The sequence below is a fragment of the Geospiza fortis genome, unplaced genomic scaffold (genome assembly GCF_000277835.1).
Source record: "Geospiza fortis unplaced genomic scaffold, GeoFor_1.0 scaffold382, whole genome shotgun sequence".
Taxonomy (NCBI): Eukaryota; Metazoa; Chordata; class Aves; order Passeriformes; family Thraupidae; genus Geospiza; species Geospiza fortis.
The window spans coordinates 301,934-321,175 of NW_005054583.1; the positions used below are offsets into that span (position 1 = coordinate 301,934).

Consider the following 19,242-nt stretch of genomic DNA (forward strand, 5'->3'; position numbering starts at 1 on the left):
TTTGTTTTTAGGGGAAGCTCAGTAAATTTCCAAATGATTTATAAGACATGGATCCTTTTTATTTGCAGTACCATTTTATTTATGCAGGCAGTGCATACTACACCAAGTCCCTTCTCTCTTGGAAGATAAACTGCATGGGTCGCCCTAGTAGCGATGAATTTGCCATCCCCACCTTCACTGGCTATTTGTGAATTTCTAATCTTTAAACTTAAACAATTCAAGTGGCTTCTTTGTTTTCCTGTGGCTGGGCACACATTAAGCCCTGCTGACCTGCACTGAGTCTCCTCACCCCTGGCTCTGGAGCCTCCCTCAGGAGCCTGGCTGCACTGACAGATGTGCTGGGTGACAATCCCTGCCCTTGCCTCCCCCTGCACGGGGCAGAGCTGCTGACACCTCTCAGTCTCTTGACACTGGGGTGCTCAGACCCCCTCTCCTAATGTTAGGATAATAAAATGTTTTTGCTACAGATAACTCATCACATCATCTCTAGTGATCTAACCACAGCACAGGGCAGTACCTAATTCTAGAGGATTTACATCAAAACCAACAGAGAGCTGGGTGGTACCAGCCCTGTTACTGATGCTCTGGACTCCATCCTTCCTTTTGTTCCTCCTCTCACATTAATACCAGAATATCACAGCTCTCATCTAGTTGCTGCCTACGTGTCTTCCCCTACAAATGTCTTGTAATGACACTGTAAACTGAGGTTAGAAGGGTTGACTGGTTTGAGAGAAGCAATTTGTAAGATAATATTGATGCCTCAAACCATCAAACCAGATCAGTCCCACCAGGAGCACTGACAGACCACACTGCTCCTCCCTGATCATCCCTGCCGCACAGAAATCAAAACCTTTGGCTCAGTAACACTGTCACAGGAGCCAGACAAGTTCAAATTCCACCTGCTTTGAATTATACCTGAACAGCTCCAAGGCTTAAAAATTCATCCCAGGTTAGGCTGCATTTAAATAAACAATCCTTAAGCTGATACATCCAGCAAACAAACGAGCTGTGTCTGAGCCTGGTGAGTCAGCCCGGAGCTCCAGCTGCTCCTCAGAGCAGTGTCAGAGTTGTCCTCCAGGAACCCCTGGATATCAGCAAATCTTCTCCATTGAACTACTGCTTCCAGGGAGCCAAGGACTGCAGCACATTGTTTTGGGAGTGAGAAAAAGCCTAAAAGCCTGACAGGCAAGGAAAAAGATGGATGTCTTCATGAAAACAGCAATAGAGGAGAGCTCAAAATCTCATTGCAAGGCTTAACTTTATGGGCTTTGAACTCCAGGTCTTCAGATGTAAGAAAACCTCATTCTCTCTCTAACATTAGAAGACCTTTCTGTCCTGTGCTGATGAGCCCCAGGAGAGGATTGCCAAGTGCGTTACCATCTGAGGCTTCCTCATGGATATTCCAGAAGTTTATGCAGGACAGAGTAAACATCTGCAACCATCAGGCTGATTCACAGTAATTTATAATCTGCCAAACACACTACTACTTTCCATACATACACTGGGGACCAAAGCTTAAAAATAAAGCTTTCTTTCTGGTTATGAAAAAGTAAAAACTGGAAAGCAATACCCATTGTGGAAGTATGGGGATAACACCAGGGCAAGGAAGGCAAGCAGACCATTGTTTATTTCTCTTTTCCCTATGGTGAAACAAATCAGAAGTGTAGCCAAAAAAAATCTGTATGTTTGCATAAAACAATGTAGAATTTTCCTTATTTGTGGTGATAATGATTTAGGTTACATATCTAACTGAGTCAATAATAATTGGTGGATGTCTACAGTGTACAAGTCATACAGAAGAGCATTGTGAAATCCATCCTTATTTGTATATAAATATTTTAGTGGGCTTTTTGGCTATTGAAATAGAAGAGCATGGGAAAGGTGATAATTTTACACCTAAGATTGAAAACAGACAGATAAATCAGTGTGTGGAGCATATCAGAAAAAATACCACATTGTTATATATGCAAGCACAATGTGCAATACCACGTGCATGAGGAAGCCCTATAATATGACCACAAAATATTGTGTGCATATATATATATATATATACGTAGATATTGCAGACATATCTAAAAAATCCAGACATTTCTCAATTAAATATTATTTCCAGAAGCTTTCTGACCTAACTCTACCTCAAGCTTCTGGCAGGCTCTAGAACAGCCCAGAAAAAAGAGACTCCTGTGGGATACAGGAGTTAGCAACAGGCAGGAGGTGGATGTTCACAGAAGTCATCACCACTATTAGCATTTTCTTCTCGCCTTTCTAGAAACAGGAAGAACACCTCAGACAGCCCAGGGAATCTTACACTCACTTTGGAGGCTATTAGAAGTAGGAGAGGAAGGCTTTTCCAACCCTCAGTGTTGCACACACAGTGACAGGTCTGTCTGGCAACTCCCTCTGTGATGCCCAGAGCTGCTGCTGTGCCAGGGCAGGTCAGTCAAACACAGCTGCAGTGCTCCAAATCAGAGTCCACAACCATTTATCATATCAAGTTTCTACAATTCTCATCCCAGTTTTATTCTCAAGCTCTTTAACTTTTAATGAAGGTAGGTCTAAAATTGATAGTGTGGGGAGAGTGAGCCATACCCTCCTTGCAGTGCAGTAACAAACTGGTCTCTCAGTAAAAGACAAAGTGGGCCCATGAAAGCAAACTTTTCACCTACCAGGAGTCTCCATCATGCAAATAAGATGAAATTGTTCTATTGTAAAGGTATGGCAGCCTTTTTTTATTTTTTCTTATTTCTATGATGATAGAAAATCCTGCTTTAAAACCAGGTGCTGCCTAGTTCTGCAGGCTTGAGAAGTGCTTGGTATGATTCCTTCTCATCCAAGCAAACAGTACACATGGGCTCTCAATATCTTCAGAAGGTGCTCAGCATATCCCTGGATCAAAGATGGATACTTGTGTCCTGAGTCCAGGATTTAGGGCTGGAAGTTCTCAAGAACACAGTGCTCTGGGCATAATCAGAAAAAATCTACCCAACTTCTGGCAGAAGAGCCACTAAAGTATTTCAGTGCATCACCAAAGGAGAGCCTACACTTGGCACTTGATGCTTTTCAGGCAAGGATTTCATTTGGATCCAGGTAAGCCACAACCTTGATTGTTTTTATGCATCCAGCTTCTTGTAGTTTCATCAGATCATCTCTCCTCTGCAGAAACTGGCAATCCCACAAGCCATAAAATCTCCAGCCCATGAAACCCTGCAGCTCTCTGACAATTACACCAACCAGCTCTCTTTACATCTCCTTTTATGCTCACCTCAGGGGCTCTTGCCCTTTTATTCTCATCAAGGTAGCAATGCTGTCTTTTATTTAGTCCCATATTCATCCTTTTAAAGCAATTTGCCCTTTACTTCCCTTTCAGTCATCATAGCAAGGTCGGGGTGAAGAGGAGTGGGCAGTAGCATGGTGAATAAAGAGTAAAATGATAGAAATGTGCTTTAGTGTTGGAAAAGAAAGGCAGTGAAAGGAAAGGGCAGAAAAATTAGAACTCCAATAAGGATAGGAGCACTTATATTCTTGTCTCAAAAGCAATAGGAAACCTTGAGAACATAATTTAATTTAGTCTCACAGTCAAGTAGTAACCTTTTCCAATCTGTTCTTATATCATATGAAGAGCTAAAGATGAGAGATTTTGTGCTTTTCTAACTGAAGCACCTGGAAAAACTTACATTCTGATTATATGAGAGAGAGAATTAACCCTCACCTGTTCCGGGTGCAATCAAGAGATTCTAAAAATCATTTAGTATATATAAAATTAGCTGAATATTCCTGAAGTTCAAGTCAAACCCTTATATTGCATATTTTTTTAGTAGAATAAGGCAAACATAATGTCTCATGAGATTTCTAAAATGCTTCTGTGCTTGTGGAGTGAAATGGATAAACAGGTTTGGAGATGGGGTTATTTACACTACATTTTGTTTTGTATCCCACTCCTGGAAACAGGAGAAAAATTAAAGTGATAGGCATGAAATGACTTCTCAGAAGCTGTTGCTTTAAAAATTGTACAATTGTTTTTCATATCTCAGAACTTCTCAGAAGTTTGAAAGCCAAAGTGACCTTGGAACAAAGATGCAAACTACAGGGGACATGATGTCTAATCCAGCAGACCAAGGAGAGATTTTCACCTTATTCACAGCCTGATAATTTTCTAATCCCAAATGAATATAAAAACTGAGTATCTTCTAGCCACTGACCCTGAATTAGATTCCAAAATAAGCAGGTTTAGGGAAATGAGCAAAGTGGAGATGCAGTGTGACCTGACACACAGTGAATCACAATCCCAGGACAAGTCACTTTACTTAGTTCATCCAGCAGATCCCTAAATTCTGCTGTCACTAAATTGTCCAGCTCAAACACCAGGAAGTCTCATACAGGCTGACCACTTGCTGTGGTGGAACAAAGCTGTGCAGATAGGTCAAGTTGTGTGGTCTCAGACTCGTTTTGTCTCATGGCTATGCCTGCACCTCTCACAATTGCAGGATGGTCTCCAGGTCCATGATCCCAGACAGACACTGCTCTGTTACTGATCTGCCATCACTGGACTCAATTTCAGTCTTCAGCAAAAAGTAGGAGCTGCATTACCTTACTGCAATTGGAAAGAGCCTCCATCAAGGCCTGACATTTGCTGGAGCCCAAGGGGATTCACACTCACTGGCACCTCTGTCCCAAAGCAATTTGGGGTCCCAGGCTCTCCTTCCAGCACTGACCCAGCACGTCAGGCCTGGGCTCTGCTCAGGTGCATCAGCAGGGGCAAGGTGGGAGCATCAGGCAAGAGCACACAGCACATTCCCAAAGGAATACAGAGCTGTGTGAAACTGAGCCCAGGGGTGGCTGGTCAGTACCACAGCAAAGAGAAATACAAAATTCAGCATTTCTATCTGAGTCCAGCTCAACTCTTAAGGTGAGAAAACAGAAATTTTGCTTCAGTGCTTTCTGCTGAAGTGCAGCTTTATTTGTTATGGTGTATTTGGAGGGCAGTTTGTTTTTTTCATTCAACTCACAGAATAATAAAAAATCTCAAGTTGGAAGGGACCCATCACTGGGTTCAAGCAATCATTGAGTCCAAGTCTCTCATAGGAGTAACTAAAACTAATCCAGATGACTGAGAGCATCATCCAGACACTCCTTGAACACCAACAGCCGTTTTCTAAGTTGTCTCATGTGAGTTTCAGAGAGGAATTTGATCCTGTTCTCTTTTGGATCCTGATTCCTAGAACTCATTACAACTCAATGTCCTCCCATTAAAGAGAAAAGGATTGCAATGGTCCATTTCTTCTCAAAATTAGGTTCTTACATCAGACAGACAGATTTATTTATGAGGGTAACCCCTGTGAGATGTAAACAGACATTGATGTGTCTGTGTCATACATGTACAAATAATGAAACTGAAAAACAAACAAACAAACAGCATTTCCTGTTCTGAGACTAAAAACCCCAGAATCAGAAATCAGAAACCGAAAAAAGCAGTACAGAATCAGAAAAAAAAAACCACTCAAAGAACAACTAGGAAATGTGGACACTTTTCAGTGTCAGAATAGAATGTGAAGCAAAAATTACATGTTTGTACAAAACATAATTTTTTGATGTTTCATACAGCCTGTACAACTCCATAAGAAAAGAAAGTTATGTGCCACAAAACTGTAACACCTCTGCTGCTGTTATAATTATTTTCTAGGACTGGAAGTAGAATGTTTAGTGAAGAACAAATTAGAGCTTTAGTGTCAGGGAGGAAAGGACCATTTGAGCTTGTCCTCTCAAATGATAAAACAGGATGTAGAACATGGAGAACTACATAGAAACCAGGACTTGGCTAAATAATTATTGGAGCCTGTATGTCTGAGAAAGCAAATTTCAGTCCTTGAAAAAACAGCTTGAAAAACAGTGGCAATTGATGGATAAACCAGCTTTTAAAAGGAAAATTTAATGGGGTGCAAGAAATTAAGGAATAGGAAGAACAGTTAAAACTTAGGAGTAACATCAAAGACTTCTGGAATGCTTACAGAATATGAGGTAGAATTTTTGCAAGCAGAAATAAAATAAAGGATTGATGAACATAATAAGTTTTTATTAGGAAAGGAACAAAACCATCAAGAATTTACAGCCTCTGACAAACAAATAGAAAAACTGGTAACACAGATGCAAAAACTGGAGAAGTAATGAGGTCTTAGAGACTGTAAGCTGGTTGGAACAATAACTACAAAGAATTAAGAAAGTGGTAAGAGAATTAAAAGAAAATGAAGAAAGATTACAACAGCAACAGTACAATAACCAGATTCAGATGTCTGCTTACAGTTTAAATTGGATGATACAAAGCATGGCTACCTACAGAAGGCAGCTCTGATTAAGTGCTGAAGGAACTGTTGGAAGCAGAACAGGAAGCAGTAGTGACAAAAGAGAGATTGCAGCCTTATGAGAAAAAAATAGAACCATATAGAGATAATTTGATCAGTATAAATTAGGAGATATTACAGCTGAAGTGAAAGTTAGAGATGCAGGAAAAGCACAGGACTTCCACCATCACTCAGCTTTGGTCAGAGAATGCACACCTGGAGATGGACCTGGGTGTTCTGGCTTGGCCTGGGTCAGCTGCCAGCTTCCTCAGTCCCCTGCCTCAAAAGAACAGCAAGAGAAATGAAAACAAAAAAAAAAATTGTTGGCTCAAGATAAAGATAGAGCACTTACTATCACACGGTAAACAGACATGGGGTTTGGGTAAAATAATTTATTTATATTTAAAAGCAGAGTAGGCTGATGATATACAAAAATAAACCACTTTCTCTGTATCAACTCCTTTTTATTTTGAGGCTCAGCCAGACATATTCTTTGATTCCTGACTGCTCTTCCTGCCTTTTTCCCAATCTCAACCTTGCTCCTTCAATCCCAGCTCCTCCTTGCCCCAGGGACTGTCTGTGTCTGGTGTGGTGCAGCCCCAGGCTCTCCCCACAGATCCCCTCCCTGCTGTCCCTGCTTCCAGAACATGCACAGGGACCCTCCAGCTTTTATTTTCCAAAAAACAGTTTCAAGAGACAGATTTGTGATACAATGTCAGCATCACATTTCCTTTCCTAACCTTTCTCAAGAAATGGGTCATCTCTATGTCTACCCACTCACTCAAACAGAACTCATTGTTAAATGTGGGATTTTACCAATTCCCCCATGTTTCTCATTGAAGCGCTGGCAGCATTGAAAGGACACTTCCCCCTCCACCAAAGACGAATATTCTGTTCTGAAAGCACACCCAGTGCTGGCACAAGCCTGACAGCTCTAGAGATGGAAATCCCATTTTCTGCTGAATGGATTCAGCACTAACAACTACACTGAAATCTCTTCACAATGTTTTTTGTCAATATGAGTCCTCAGTCCTTTACAGAAAATCTATACAGAGAGGTGAAAAGAGTTTTCATTCCCAATTGTATCATGAATCTGTCCCCTCTTCTCAAGCTCTGATCTCATTCTGAGCTAATCCTAAAAATATTAATATTAATAATATAAGAATTCACAAAACCTTGTGTTTCAGAAATTTTGTCCCAGAGTAAATTATTCACAGATGAAAAAATACAATCAGAGCAATACTGAACAGCACAGCAGCAGAGACAAATGATGATGTGTCCACCTGAGCTGCCACCAAACTCTGGAAACACCAAGAGTTTGCAGACACTTATCTTTGCAACAGTAAAGCCTTTAAGTTGTTTGCAAATCTGCTCTTGGTATGAGGGGGGCTTATTTCCAAAACAGCTAAAAGTGAAACCCACACTTATCTTCTACCAGGCTCCATGGAAAAACACTCTCCATAGAGTCACAGAGTCATAGAATAGCCTAGAATGGAAGTGACCTCAAAAGATAATCCAATTCAGCCTTTCATGGGAATGGAAGCCAGGAGATCATCCAGCAGCCTTTTCTAGACCAGTCACATCTAGAAAACCTCCAGAGATGGGGACTTTACAATGACCCAGCTCCTGAGGTTGTTCCAGTGAATGATTATTCTCACTGAAAAATTTCTTTCTTCTCAGGGATGAAACCTTTTCTGGGGTAAATTGCCCTTTGTCTTCTCCAGGAGGCTTCTCATGAAGAGACAGTGTGTCCTCTTCATAGTTACCCTGGAATACTTACTGGGACATTGTGATGAGGTCCCCCCTGAGCCTTCTCCCCTCCAGGGAGATGAAACCTTCAGTCAGAAGAGGTCTCCTGTCATTCCTCAGAGGTCAGGTCTTTGGTTATGTCATCCCGGGGCTAGGACCCTGCCAAACTTCACACAGTTGCTGTTGCCTGCTGTTCCAGCCTGTCCAGGTCCCTCCTGACATCTCCACCTCACCAGCAGCTTGGAGTCCTCAGCCACCATGGTGAGAGTTCACTTAATCTGGCCACCCAGGTCATTTATGGATTTGCCATCCACCTTAGAGAATGAAAATCTCACTGGCTCCCTTTAACAGTTTCTCTACTATCCTTAATTTTTCAGTGCCTGAACTCAGTGGATTTTGTACCTTGCTAATTTGGCTAGGAGAGAATCTTGAACAATAAAGGATATTATCTGCCACCAGGCCAACCTTGGGATTGGACCATCCTAACAGGCTTGACCATCAATTAAGTTCTGCAGAGTCCTGAAGCAGAGCAGCACATCAAGAGTAACCCAGCATTGCTTCCAATGAGGGAAGCATTAGGACCTGAGAACAGCAGGAAATTTTAATGTCGTTTTACTGGCAAGATGATAGAATAGAAATTGTTCAGCCTTGAGAAGACAAGGCTCCAGGAGACCCCTTTGCAGCCTTCCAGTACCTAAAGGGGGCTTATAAGAGAGAGAGGGATTTTACACACCAGCAGAGAGTGACAGGATATGAGATTTTAAACTAAAGAGGAGAAGTTTAGATTAGGTATTAAGAAGAAATTCTTCCCTCAGAGGGTGGTGAGGCACAGGTTGCCAGAGAAGCTGTGGATGCCCATCCCTTGAAGTGTCCAAGGCCAGGATTGGAGCAACCTGGTCTAGTGGAAGGTGTCCCTGCCCACGGTAGAGCAGTTGCAAAAAGATGAGCTTGAAAGTCCCAAACCATTCTATGATTTAGCATTTTCTTTATACTTTATAAACTTTTAAGTGATTGAGTAACCCAGGGCTGTTCCTCTCTGAGAATCTTCACACCCTGTCCTTTCCTCAAGCTCTAGTGGGTCTATTGCATCAATTTATCTCTTTCCATGCTTCACAGAGTTTATCTTGTGAGGAGGACATGTGGGTCCTGGAAATAGCTAAACCAAACAGGTTACTTTAAATGGGTCAACAAAAAAATTACAAAATCAATTAAAAATACACAGCTTTCTCAGTATTTGTGGTGGGTTTTGGTTGCAGATAACGCTTCAAAAAGTCACATTATAAACTGACTTCTCATTTGTTGCCAGACATCTTTATAAATATTTATCATGCATGGCCAAACAAGAACGAGATTACTAAACAACAGTTCATTTTTCAGTTGCATTTTATTTATAATACCTTTTATTGGCAGATGTTATTCCCACAAATGAATTAATGTTCCACTGTAACGAAGTGGACGTGGATTGATGGGAGAAATTGATTAGTGTTTGTTAATGTACTTTTGTTGCAGCAAGCACATTAAGTAATTAAAATGCTAAAAGAGATCTTCCCATCCAGACATACAATATACTGAACTCCATTAATGCAAGGACAAAGGACAACTGGGTTTTTCATTGCATCTTGAGTGCACCCTGTCTGCAGCATATACACCATACAGCTTAATTGCACCCATAGGTTTAAGCAGTTCCAAAAACAGTTAATACAGCAAGGAAACTCTAAAAGATTACATGTCTAAAAAAGAATAATTATTTTGAGTTGACAGCATAAACCATCTTCAAAGAATCTGATCAAGAAATTGTATGCAGTTTTCCATTCTGAAAATTAGACTTCGGGATATTTTCACCTGAACACAAAGATAAATGATAAATGATAAGATATTAGGTAAGATATTAGATAGATATTAGATAAGATATAAGATATTAATATCTTATCTAGATAAGATATTATATAAAATATCATTAAAATTAGACTTTGGGATATTTTCAGCTGAACACAAAGATAAATGATAAATGAAAGTCAGAACAAACCCTTCCCGTACACAGTAATATTTTCTACTATCACAGCATCTGAGCATTTGTAATTGCACTCTATAAAGAACAATCTTCTGAGATATCATTACTACTCCTATGTTTGTAGACAATAGTTGATGAGCGAAAAGGTCATTCAAGCCCGCCTCAGGTAATTTCCCAAACTCACTACTCATTCCAGCAAATAGCAACAGTCAGATACTTATTTCAGCTTTAGTTTACATTAAAATGCACCTTACAAAAGTGCAATGAAGTGTATGAACAGTATTGCCAAGGGACAGGATTGCTTCAAATATGGGACAGGAAAATAGAGGTAAACCACATCTCCTGGACATTAGGCAGTGCCTCCTCTCTGAAAATAATGTGGACATAACAGGGAGAGAAAATACTGGTGTGGGGTTTTTTTCTTCATCTAACACTTCTGAGGGCTACTCAGATGTTAGTGATGAGTATCATATAAAATGGGATTACAAAACAAAAGAAAAGCTTGTCACCTGGTGTGTTTATTGTAACTAAAGAGTCTGTAGTTGAGTCTTAGGTAATGTCTATGCTTTATATGCCCATCCTTCCCCTTTCTTTTAAAATCATATTTCCTGGACTGAGGCAATTTGACAAGAAAGTCTTGTACTATTCACAATTAATCTTTGAATGCTCACAGTTGCTACAAAAACCATGGCCGGTTGTACCCCAAAAACTCCAAAAACAATTTAGTATGTAACAGTTAAAAAATATATATTTCAAAAATACTAAATCCAGATTCCATTCACTTATTAAACAATTCATTGCTGTCAATCAGCAATAGAGGAGTGGAAAGGAAGTGTGATCCTTGTGAGCCCTTATGGAAAAAAATTTTAAAAAGCCCCAAACTGGGCTAAATGTTGCATTTGGCTGGCCAAAAATTAAACCTTTGCCCCTTAACATCTACGTACTGTCTCCTCTGCAGAAAGCAAACATCAACCCAGTTCAAGTGACATTTACCTTGTTGCCTTGATGACTTTCTGAGTGAATTATGTCAGCAAGTAGCTTTGATCTCACCTCACATGATTTATATTTACACAAAACTATACCTGAGATGCTGACTAGAGTTTCTGGCTCAGAGAGGTACAGATGGACCCATGTCTGCTGCTGGGAATCACTCGGCTCTCTGTAGTGTAAGCTGTGGGAGGAAGCCTAAGCCCTCAGGCTTGTGAAAGGATTTATGTGTGTGTGCTGCAACATTTTATTACTTAAGAACAAGTGAAGTGACACAGTTTTAAAGCACTGATCTTAACTAGAACAAGCCAGGAACATGGCATCGGCACAGACTGTGTCAGGGCAATTATTCTTAACAACAGAGAGTGCCAGACATGAGTGAATGAGAAGGTCTGGTAATAAAATAACTATGAAATGCTTAAAAAAACCCACTGTGTTCTTTGAGTGCAATTTTTTAGGGAATGAGAATTTATTCTCCAAGTTTTCATATGAGGGTGATTGTGGTGTTTTTAGCTCTTCTGGCACTTTTCCTCTCCAAAGCACTCTGCAAATAACAGCTAATAGAGGCAGCTGAAGTCACCTGTATTTGGAATTTGTTATCACATTGTTACATGGGTGGGTTGGAAATAGATGATCTTTAAGGTCCTTTCCAACCCAAACCATTCCATGGCTCTGTGTGGCACACACTGTGTATATCCCTAGGGAAAGCACAGAGTGACCACCAGCCACAAATCCTGTCTTTAAATACAGGACAAGCTCTTGGGAGGACAGCTGGACCTGGTCCTTGCAAAGGAAAAAATAAAATCCTTTGATTATACTCAAGTTCTGAAATTTGTTGTGCAGAGTCTGGGGAATCTCTGTCCTTGCAAGTTTTCAAGATGGGACTGGACATGGCCTTGAGTAATTTGGTCTGAATTCAAGAATTCCTGCTTTAAGCAGGTATTGCGTTGAAGATCACAGAAGTTCCCTTCCAGCACAAACAATTCCCCTACTCTAGGATGAGTATGAACATAGTCTTCCTCAGCACAGAAACAACAAAGACTGCAGCTTCTTTCTGCACTCAGTTTTAGCCCATGAAGTAAACATTGTTTTAGTGATTTATCATCAGGATGATGGTCTCCAGTTATTCACCTTTTAGCTTACAGCACAAAACAGGTTGACTTGATTATCACTAATACGTGATTTTAGCTGAGCAGTGTGGTTTGCTAATAAAATTGGGTTCTGCTTTTCAGCAGTATGCAATGCTCCATGCCTTAAGTCTTGATGTCACTCTGTGCAGTTCCTCAACAAGTGTGTCACATCCTGGAGGAGCTCAATTTTCAATGCTGCACTTAATGACACAATGACTGTCAGAATTTATGGGGATTCTGTCATCAATTCATTGGGGAGATAGAGGGTAAAACAGTTAGATCCAGTGCATCAATGAAGATCACAGCTACTTCTAAAAGACTTATGAACACAGAGAAGCTACTTCTTTGTATAAAATCTGTTGGTTCAAGTAGAAATTTACCTAAAAGACATGCATGTAGTCCATTAGATTATTACATTTGATTAGCAGAACTCAAGAGGGATCAAAGCCACTTGGTGATACTCTAGGGGATGACACTTTAAATTTAGGATCTCTGCTTATAGAAATATTTTTTTTTATTTTATGAATTGAAGTCATAAAAATAGGAAAGGCAATGCCAAATTACACGTCAAAAGCTTTGAAGAAAATCTTATAATAGTCAATTTTTAATGTTACAGATGATAGAATGAACTGTCTTCCAGGTTAATGGCTGATGAGCATTAAAAGCTGGCTAAATCCCAGAAGTTTCATTTCGGTTTTTTCTTCTCTTTTTAACTCTATTTTTTTGCCCAAGACTTTAATCTAGCATCACAACTTGCATTTTATTTCCTAGGAGAATGGATCCCATCTGTTTGCATGACATTCCTCTTGGCTAGCACTGTCTGTATGATATATTTTAATGTTTGTCTTCCAGGAGCAAGCAGAATGCCTTCTCTCTCTGTATCCTTACCTTTGATTTATGAATTTTCCTGGTGCATATAAAGCTTTCCACCTGGATGCCAGAGCATCTATACCAAACTGTTCTCTCTGTAACTATCACCACCTTTTATCTTTGGATCAGAAATTGCTTTGCAATTTCAGCATTTACTGATCATTCAAAATGTCTTTCTTAAGTCCCAGTTGTTTATTTTCTGCAGGTGGGGAAAACCAGAGACTATTCTAACAAGACCTGGATCAGAAAGAGAGATAGGAAGGGAATGTATTGATTCCCTAGAACATACTTTTTTTTTTTCCTCTGCTGTGCCCATGAATAAAGGCCAATTTGCTGAATGTTGTGCAGTGTGCACTTTTAAGTAAGCTGTTTTAATGACTAGTTATCACACTAGTGTTCATGACCAAGAGAGAAACAGTTGCTATCCCATGTGTGAAGGGTGGCTGAAGCAAACTGAGCACATTTTTTCTCAACATATGAGTCAGTCAGCTCATGTTGTGTGACATGGGTGCCAAATGGGAGCAGAACAAGTGGTGAGGCTGGACCATATGGGTTGAGGAATGGCAAGACAACATTTGGAGTTCTCAGAAGCTCTCAAATTGCTGTAACATTTCTGGGCTCTCCAACATGTGTTTGTTCCAAGTCACTGTGTTGTCCAGATTTTTCCCTCTGACATTGCACATGCCTGGTTTTTACTCTGTGTCCAGGATTGCTGGGAACAGAGTGTGGGAAACAATCACAAACTAGCATGTAAAGCATTACCTCAAGGCCTTGAGTAGTGTCTGTCCTGAATTTGTACTAATTCTGTGATACCGCCTGCTTAGACAACTTCCTAGGAGAGGCGAAGCTGGCCCCTAACTCAGTTGTCTATAGGTGACCAAGTGACACAGAACAGTTACCTAATGTATTTAGGGTTGGGTAAGCCAGAGTGTTGCTTATTTGAAAGAGAAAGATCATTTCCAGATTCAAGAGCACCCTGTTTTCCACTGACTAATCAATTACCTGTCAGTGGAGTTTGCTGAGATGCTGCTCTTCACCTGCAGAACAACCTCAACTCTGAGGCTCCACTCAATTTATTTTCAGTGTTTCCCCCCTACCACTGGCACAGGACTCCCCATCTCTCTTCAGCTGACACAGAGTGCCCAGAAATTAAAGATGGCTATACTCATTAACCAAATGAGAAAATTGTCTTCACCAGCTGTCATGAAAATAACACATCATTCATGATTTCATGGAGTTGCTATTTGCTGCACGTCAGGACACTGATCTTTAGCCTCATGCACAGCTGCACTGCTGCTACTTTCTTGACTTCAGATTTGTGCTAAACTAAGCTCCATCTTGTCAGTTCAGTGCAGCAGGTTCTCAAATATCACTGCATGACCATGGCTGATTCCTGAGGGGTTTTATGCTTTCTCTTTTTTATGCTTTTTTTTTTTTTTTGAATACTGGATGCTGCCTTAAAGTGAAGATAATATGTCACCATGGCAAGAAAAAAGTCAGTTCTGTCAATGCATCTGTTCCAAGGGACAGCACTCATTATTCTAAAAAGGCATCACTTCCATCACTTTACAATGCTTACAAGCCCTCTTCCTTTTATTTTCCTCCCCTTTTTTTTCTTCATTTATAATAAAGAGAATTCATGCATCATAAATGCACTAGGTAAGTATTTTCAAAATGACAGATTTACAGTCCAAAAGTGATTTGCATTTCATTACAGGTGAGAAGTCTGAAGAAATGCATATTTTTATGAACAAAGTAACAAGATTTACTTCTGTCCTACACTTTCAAATTATGTGATGATATATATATTCTGACACTGCCCCTCAAAGGCTCTGAGAAATAAGGTCTGAAGCTCTGAACACAATGTGTATTTTTCAGGTACTCATCTGACGAGAGAGGCACTGATGGATTGCTGAACCCCAGTTTGTTGGGAAAAGGAGCTGCTGCATTTTGTCCCTAAAGGAATGGCTTCATGGCTAAGTACACTGAAGCCCAGTTGTCCATCTTGTAGTTAACAGGGATGTTTTGCCACTCAAAAGCTTATCTATTAAGTCAGAGGACCTTCTTTCCAGCAGCTCTGAATGCTATTGATCCCTGGTCTGATCCTTGTAGGGTTTTGCAAGCTCTGAAGCCACTGATTTTTTCTCCAGGGCAATGGCGCCTTCCTTTTAGAAGAAATGGGACTTCATTTTTCCACTCATTTTTAATCACCATCACCCCTCCCACACATAAACCACCAGTGTAAGTGTCAGACACAAAAAAATTGCAGCCTGGAATTTGAGGATTGAGAAGGCTGATAATCAGTTGATTCAGCCCTGCGATCAGCGACCATTGACCCACCTTGGTCCTAGTTCTATAATACATTGTTGCCAGAATCCTACCACAGATCAGTCACTATTTCACCTTCTTTGTGCCCTCTCTTTTCTCACAAACTCCAAATATTACTCACTCTGTGGATGCAGAAATTGTGGAGTTAATTTTTTTTTTCCTCAGTTAAATAGATTTTGAAAAGCTTTAAGAAAAAAAGGTGCAGAAGGATTGCTTCTGACAGAACCAGACAAATCAATTAATTGATCTCCGGCAGTCAGGGATAATTTTATTTCCTACTCTATTAAGGAAAATCAGAATCAGTTAGCTAATTTCACTAGAGAAAATGTCACCAGTTATTAAGCAGCACATGATAGAAAGAATTAAAGACGGAAAGCTCAAAAATGTTTTTCCTTCCAGAAATTGCATTACTTATTTCTCAACCTTTAGAACTCTGGCATCAAGCAGCATTACAAATCCTTTGGTTTTGGACAAAAAAACGGTTTTCTTCCCCTGTAGCAGCACCTACAGCATTTAACCTTTGATGTCTATAAATACTGACACGGTTATATTTGTGCTCCAGAAGAAGATATATTTAACAGTAACTGACCAAACTACCTGCAACACATAATTTCCTGACTGTTCCTGATATATATTTTCCAAAAACATAAAACCACGACAAATTTTCACCAAAAAAAAAAAGTCCTGATTTTTATATAATAACTATTCATACAGGCAAAGAAACATGATTCAAATAGCACAAGTTGTAGTTCAAATAGTTTAAGGAGCTTCCATTTCTCATGGGGAGGTAGAAGTGACAACTGGCTATGCATGCATACAGATTTCAAAATAGCATCCAGTAAAATCAAAAATAGAACAGGGCCATTACCAGCAGCCTAACACTTTAAAACATTTTGTGACTTATGGACAGCAGATCATGTCCTTAATCAAGCTTGATTAACTATCACCCAATGGTTCCAGAAGGGCTGATTCTTCCTAAATCATGTTGATTTATTTATTCCTTTATTTGAGTGGAGTGCTCTTCTTGAAAAGACTCGTGGTTGGCACAGCCACTCTCTCCCAAAGGGCAATGCTTTCAGAAGGACTGTTAGCCAAGACTAAGCTTTTTGGGAAATATTGCCCTTATTTTTGCAGCTGCCAAGTTCCAAACCAGAAATTTCAGCCGTGTCAGTTAGGCATACAGGAGTAGGACTATTCTGTATTTGTGGGCATATTCAGGATTTTTGTTATGATTTTTTATTTTGTTTTTGTACCAAAATGTTAGGAGGAAAACCAGATGATATAAATTATTATTAAGGCTTTTTGTTCATGCTTTTGAGGTAAAAATACCACAGCATGTTGGGTTACCACAGAAAATAAGATGAATTTCAATTTCTCTGCTTTTCTGATAGACAACACTTCATAAATCACCTTTCTGACCTCCATCAGGACAGAATGATATTGATTCAATTTGCAAGTCACTCAGAGAAGAAAAATGTTAGTTAAATAGAAAATACACATAATTCTTAATTCTTTCACACTCTCATCTGTGAAGACCATGTAAATCCAAGATATCCCAGATGTCTATAGCCAATATCAACGATGGAAACATAAAACTGTCAAAATTAAAAGTGTCCCCAAGTTAAAATGGAATTTGGCAAGCTCATCCACTCTTTCTTTTCACATGTTCATGCTACAGTGAAAGGGCCTGCAGAGCAGATGAAGTCAGCCAGAGGATAGTAATCAGAAAATATGACACACTAGGGTTTTGCTGGAAATGCAAAGGTTAAAATGATGGAAGGAAAGCAAATGTAATATTGTGCAGAATACACAGAAACAAAAATTATTGCAAACAACTTAATGCAGTATAACCTATAGTATCATGTGTTTGGAATATTAATCAGTAAGGCAAGGTAAGTACCAGTGGGGAAAAAAGCAAAGGTAATTAGGAACTCATTAGTGTGACAGCTGAATATATTATCTGTGTTAGTGCTAGGCTTACCCCCACACCAGAGATTTGATCTGACTGTCAAAGCCAAGGAAAGCATTTTACAGAAATGATTGAATGCAAAATCAGACCAATACAAGAAAAAACAGGCATGTCATCACATTGGAACATGGAAAAATTCCTGGCTAACCTCTGAATATCCTTTTGCTTAAGTCCAAAAAATCACATAGCCCACAGATGGGAGTGGATTTTCAGTTGTGAGGAAGATCAAAGGCATTACAGTGATCACCAGAAACCAGGGAAAAAAAAATCTATAGTTAGACTTTCCTTCTGTTATCATAAGGACCAGAATGCACATGAGATTTTTTAATAGCTTGGATAAACCAAACAGCTCAAGCATAGAGGTTTCTTTTTCAGTTTGACACCAGTATTTGACATAGTCAGAATATTCTCTAACATAAAGTTGGTGGATATTCTCTTGGAGAGAGCAACAGAATGACAGATGCCAGCTGTTAAAACCAAATAGAGCTGTGTTTCCTTCATTCAAGTTCCCAGCATTTTTCCCACACAGTTCATCAAAGTAAATCAAATAACAAAATGTTTCTATACTGATGGAAACAGCTCTACCTAATCCATCCAATACCTGAAGCAATTCCCTGGTTTTTGTGGGGGAAATGGTGCTTGAGATAGACAAATCAGCTGTGAACCCCCCCTGTGCCAAGTTAAGGCTTGAAAGAGAATATTTAATGTTCTGTAAACATCAGTTTTGGTAGGTGAAAGAAAATATTATTACTCTAGACCCACTGTTTTCCATGAAGCACATTCTTTTGACCTGAGTGTCCTGGTCTCCCCCAAAAGTGCTTCTTTGTCTATTTTTTTTTCACTGAAGAGCACCTGTGGGGTGCAATATGCAAGCTGAGCAACAATTCACACCTGGCCAGGCCTCTTCACAGCAATCAGGTTTTTAAAAATCTATTAGGAAGGGTGGTGCAAAAATAATAAAGGAAAAAGTTTAACTAGACCAAAGCTGTACATCTTCTTCTAATTTATGGGGATGTGAAAAATCAGTGTGGCCACCAGAAGCAGGGCTTTAAACAAATATAAGTATTCATTTTCCCTTCTGGAATGGTGGGATTCGGCTAACTTTCATTAAAAGAATGCAGTCGTTGGATTTATGGCCCTAAAATGAAATTGTTTGCATTATAATTCAATACAGCTATCATTAACCACAGAGACTCAAAATCAGTCCAGAAGCATTTAAAACAGCCATTGTACTTACATCTGAACAGGGGCTTAAAATAATTTGGGGCATTACAACATTGTATTGCAAAAACAAGTCAGTCAGTCTGAGTTTATAGTGAAAGTAATGTACATTGATCTTCCTTGACAGCAATGAAAGCCCAATGACATCCTTCTCTGCCCTGGAGATTGCATGAAATATAACTGCACTTGGCAGAAAAGAACCTGTTTTGCAATTTAACTTTTCTGTAGGTTGCTTCTCTGTTGTCAGCTGCATATTAATGGAAACATCAACTCACCCCCTCTGGAAGAGGTCCACATTATGGAATTTGTGTAGCTCCACAGAAAACTCGACCGTTCCCTGAACCTCAGACATGGTTTTTTCAGGTCATCACCTAAATAACACATATATAAAGACATTGTAAACGTTTGAAGTATTTTACTTAACAAATCCATGAATGGATGATTACATTTTAGTCAGCATCTTGGGGTCCATGCAAAGCTTGAAATCGACTGATATTAATTGGAATCTTTCCAATGACATCATTTGGCTCCATCTTCAGGAAAATTCACTAAAAGCCAGATCAAAGCAGTAATTAAGAGAGGTAAGAAGTCTAATTAAGCCTGAGGACAGAATGATAATATTATGAAAAGTATAAGAGGCAA

The 19,242-nt window shown here is 39.6% G+C and overlaps 1 protein-coding gene across 1 annotated transcript in view; it reads right to left on the reverse strand.

Annotated features, from left to right (window-relative positions):
* Window positions 1-19,242, reverse strand: part of FAM135B (family with sequence similarity 135 member B) — a 193,706-nt gene that overhangs the window by 108,769 nt on the left and 65,695 nt on the right. The window contains exon 2 of the mRNA XM_005429890.2: window positions 18,876-18,971. Coding sequence (XP_005429947.1) covers window positions 18,876-18,952 — 77 coding nt within the window. The 5' untranslated portion in view covers window positions 18,953-18,971. The remainder of the gene's footprint in view (window positions 1-18,875; window positions 18,972-19,242) is intronic.